Raw genomic sequence first — 5,000 nt, forward strand, 5'->3', positions numbered from 1 at the left:
GGAAGCCCTCATGGCTGATAAGAGGATTCCTAAGGAAGTGTCCCATCTACGTGGCTTGGAGGCTCCTGGAGCAAGTAGCAACCCAAGACACCTGCATTTGGGGGTCGGGAGCAGAGAGAGTCCCAGCCCCCCTGGGGTTACAAAAAACTTTGAAACTTCATCTGTGAAATCGGAAAACTCAGAAGATGGGACTGCATGGGCCAAGGAAGGAGGCAGCTACTCCCCTCCACCAAGTAAGTTTATGCCACATTCATGTTACTGGTGCCATAGAGATGTATATCTCCAGCGCAAGGCTCTGATTTCATGTAGAGTCGGTGCAGACGCTTTCATCTTCCTAATTGAACCTGGCTGCTCTGATATCAATCCCCCATAACTCCATCATTCCTGTTCCATGAGCACTGCAACTCTGTGGAGGCTGTAGTTTAGGTATAATCTACTTATTGTCAGGCTCTGTCGCAATCTGGCAGTGAACAGGTTAAGCGTGAACTAAGTTTCCCTGTTATTAATTCCAGCTCATACAGGTCAATCCTGCAGTTAGTTACATATTCTATGTGATGGATGAGCTCTAGACTAAACCATATTTGTAGCATATAGTGCACAACTTTCATTTGCGCTTGGCAAGTGCCCGTACACGCAGCCTATCTCTATGCATACTGATAGCTCTCTGTGCGACCGTCAAGCAGTAGTGTCTTTGAACCCTTGATCCGACTGCACTTCTGCAGCACACAGCAAAGATCTGGCTGGTTGGTGTGTGGCAGATGAGAATCATGGGATCCGGATGTTTATTTAAGATCTTCATGGTATCTTCAGATGAGCACTTCAATACATGTGTTTGTTGAGGGCTGAAACAATAAAGGGATTGTTGAGATGGTTTGTGGTGTAAAGTTAATAAGCCACTGAGAAGAGGAGACATGCGGCTTGCTATGCTTCTCATGTAGAACACTGCTCCCATTCACTTTACAGCATCATTATCCACAATAAATGTAATTACTACAATTAATGCCACAAATAAGATTGACACCAATTGAAAAAGGTTCAATGTAAACATCTATGCTTGGCTCGGTCTATGTATTGTTGTAGATAGATAAATAGACCTATGGAAACCACAGACAACAATTCCTGAGATTAGGATGAGCTATGCTAAATGTCTATATTTTCCATATATATATATATATTAAATATAAAATGTAACATTTATCTCAATCCTAGTTAATACTGCAGATTGCATTAAATATCATAGCAAGAATGTCACATTATATCAACCTTATGTCACCCCCATTTATCATGGAGGAGCTTAAATGCCATGATATTAGTCATTTCCTCCTAGACGAATTGCAGAAATATGATTTATTATTCATATTCACCCTAAAGTGAAATTATGTCAAAACTCAACCCAGTAACCTATACTTGCATAGGACATAGCGCAATACATGAACGCGACATGATTCTACTCGGAATCAATATAAATATATGTTGACCATAAGGCAGGTAGAACCTATATACCGGTGTTTCCAAATCAGGGTGCCTCCAGCTGTTGCAAAACTACAAATCCCAGCTGTATGGGTCATAGTGTTTCCCAACCAGGGTGCCTCCAGCTGTTGCAAAACTACAAATCCCAGCTGTATTGGTCATAGTGTTTCCCAACCAGGGTGCCTCCAGCTGTTGCAAAACTACAAATCCCAGCTGTATAGGTCATAGTGTTTCCCAACCAGGGTGCCCCCAGCTGTTGCAAAACTACAAATCACAGCTGTATAGGTCATAGTGTTTCCCAACCAGGGTGCCTCCAGCTGTTGCAAAACTACAAATCCCAGCTGTATAAATAATAGTGTTTCCCAGCCAGGGTGCCTCCAGCTGTTGCAAAACTACAAATCCCAGCTGTATAGGTCATAGTGTTTCCCAACCAGGGTGCCTCCAGCTGTTGCAAAACTACAAATCCCAGCTGTATAAATAATAGTGTTTCCTAACCAGGGTGCCTCCAGCTGTTGCAAAACTACAAATCCCAGCTGTATAGGTCAGTGTTTCCCAACCAGGGTGCCTCCAGCTGTTGCAAAACTACAACTCCCAACTGTATAGGTCATAGTGTTTACCAACAAGGGTGCCTCCAGCTGTTGCAAAACTACAAATCCCAGCTGTATAAATAATAGTGTTTCCCAACCAGGGTGCCTCCAGCTGTTGCAGAACTACAAATCCCAGCTGTATTGGTCATAGTGTTTCCCAACCAGGGTGCCTCCAGCTGTTGCAAAACTACAAATCCCAGCTGTATAGGTCATAGTGTTTCCCAACCAGGGTGCCTCCAGCTGTTGCAAAACTACAAATCCCAGCTGTATAGGTCATAGTGTTTCCCAACCAGGGTGCCTCCAGCTGTTGCAAAACTACAACTCCCAGCATGCCCGGACAGCCTTCGGCTGTCCGGGCATGCTGGGAGTTGTAGTTTTGCAACAGCTGGAGGCACCCTGGTTTGGAAACACTATGACCTATACAGTAATTTTAGCATTCCACCTAGATTTGTAGAACTTTATAGTGTCACAATAGGGTATGTCTGTGTATTAACGGGTTGCAATACTTTAAATATAAACCCCAAACCATCATGTCATAGCTGTGATCTCCAAACTTTTCATTCTAGTGGCACTACTCCCACCTGTCAGGGCATGCTGAGAGTTGTAGTTTCACAAAAGATGAAGAGCCACAGGTTGGAGACCAAGATATGATGGCATAACCCTGCATCTGTGTCTGCAAAGTAGCTCCCTATCTGTAATATTAATTACAGGTACCAGCTAAGGAAATTGAATGGCAATGGAATTTCTGTGTGAAGAAGTGGGTCCTGATGGGAGTGTTGTACACCTGCAATGAGGCCTGTAATAGCTTCCTGTTCTCTGACATCATTGATACCTGATGCTTAGTCAATACCCCCTCCCCATGCTTTATCAGGGCGTCAGACAGAGGAAACACTGACATTTGAATAATTATGATACATTGGTACCTTGGCCTTGTATAGTGAGCCCCATGTCGCACCCAGGCCCTTATGTTCTACTATATTTGATTATTTGGGGGATTTAATATCATTACTTAAAAACTATTGAGGTGTAAGTGTAGGGTTAATATATCACATTTCTCAATTCTAAATGAAAAGCACAAAAAAAACTAAACACAGAAAAAACACAAAATAAATAATAACATAAAATAAAAAAACACAAAAAAAAATAAAATAAAAAATAAACTGCTTTCCACAGACGAAGAAGCAAATCTTGTTAAATAAATCCACCAGGTTGTTACTCACCGAGGCCATTCTTCAATTGAGATTGACTTGACGGAATAATCTAAAGAAAAGAATTAAATGCGATTAAATACAAGCAGGTTACTAATAAAGCTTTAAGAACAGCTTAGTTTCTAAGTCACCCTGGAATGTTCTTAAAATGAAAAGCTGTCACATAGGAACAACAGGAAAAATGTTAATATTGTTAGCTCTTGTGGGGTGCAAAGTAGTGTAGACAAAATAATAGAATAAATTATATTTTTTCTGAATATTGATATTCATCATCAATGTAAACCAGCAAAAGAAAAGAAACAAATATGAGGTGCAATAGTTTTAATAATTTTAAAATATGACTATAGTCATGGGATATCTTTAAAAAAATATATATATAAATAAAGGCAAAAAATGTATAATATATTAAATTATCTAAATCAATCCATATATTAAATTATCTAGAAACAATCAATAATTTAATTGGGATTTAAGTGGGATATTAGTTAAATATCAGAGAACTTTAAAACAGAAACACATTTTTTACGATTCTTTTTATTACTATAATTATTATCTGGATTTCTGTAAACTGATGAATGCCTCCTTAAACTCTGCATTGTTTTCTAGATTTATATTATTTAATGATCCAAAGAGCTCAACATGATCTGTATATAACCTTATAAGGGAACCAAATAAAAGTAAAAATAGTAGAAACACCGATGAAAAGTGCAATCCTTTTATTTATCCCTTTTATGTATCAGTTGTCCAGTCAGTTTAGATTAGTTGCAGGAACAATTCCATAAAGAAAAACACGTGACACCTAGGTGAGCACAGATCGATCTGTATAGTTTTATTATTTTATTTTGTACTTTTGGATAGAAGACAATAAAATCACTCGTTTTGTTACATTTAGTCAGTTTGTGTTTTTTTTCTTTTGTTTGTACAACTGAAACAAACTAGTGGAATCCAATACATATAGTTGTATCACTTTTAAATAGTTTTTTTTTTTACGTTTTTGTACTATAAATCCTGCCATTAGATCCATCAAAGATTACTTGGTCAATGCTTTTTTATTTTTATTTCTTGCAAGTAAATTCGGAGCACTATGTTGTTCTAGGTTTACACAATTTTCTGTAGTTCCAAATTCCTGTATTCTGAGGTCTATATCAAGCTATCTTACCTTAATGTGTATACATATATAGCCGGACAACTCACAGTCCTATCTGGTCACACAGCTGATATTACAGCACAGCTCTGCTACATCTGTATTTGTTGATTTGTAGGGCTGTATTATGTATATTAGAATTTTTGTGCGAATTTACAAATACACTCAGTCTGCTAAACTGTAGTAAGTACAATTAACACACGAGTTTCATTGCTATAAACTCTATAGAGACCTTGGGAAGGTTCTTTGAAGTTTTATTAGAGGTGAAAAAAAGCCATTGATAAGTGACATTGTCAAACCCCATAAAATCGTAGGTGATCGTAGAGAAGGTAACAATCTTGTCTTTAGGATAGCTGGAGCCGAGCCTGGTGAATGTGTGTGGCCTTGGGAATTAGTAACGCAGCTTTACAATGCTGAACTTGTCATCCCACATAGAACTGTATTATTTCTATGGTTGGAAGCCAAAAGGAGGCCAAATTATCTTTCTATCTATCTATTTATCTATCTATCTCATATCTATCTATTTATCTATCATCTATCTCATATCTATCTATCTCCTATCTGTTATTTATCTATTTCTATATCTATCTA

At 38.2% G+C, this 5,000-nt stretch overlaps 1 protein-coding gene across 1 annotated transcript in view; it reads left to right on the forward strand.

Moving 5' to 3' along the window:
* Positions 1-5,000, forward strand: part of MSX2 (msh homeobox 2) — a 7,296-nt gene that overhangs the window by 369 nt on the left and 1,927 nt on the right. The window contains exon 1 of the mRNA XM_056569420.1: positions 1-233. This exon is cut by the window's left edge and continues 369 nt beyond it. Within this exon, the coding sequence (XP_056425395.1) occupies positions 1-233 (233 nt within the window). The remainder of the gene's footprint in view (positions 234-5,000) is intronic.

This window comes from Hyla sarda, chromosome 4, assembly GCF_029499605.1.
Source record: "Hyla sarda isolate aHylSar1 chromosome 4, aHylSar1.hap1, whole genome shotgun sequence".
Taxonomy (NCBI): Eukaryota; Metazoa; Chordata; class Amphibia; order Anura; family Hylidae; genus Hyla; species Hyla sarda.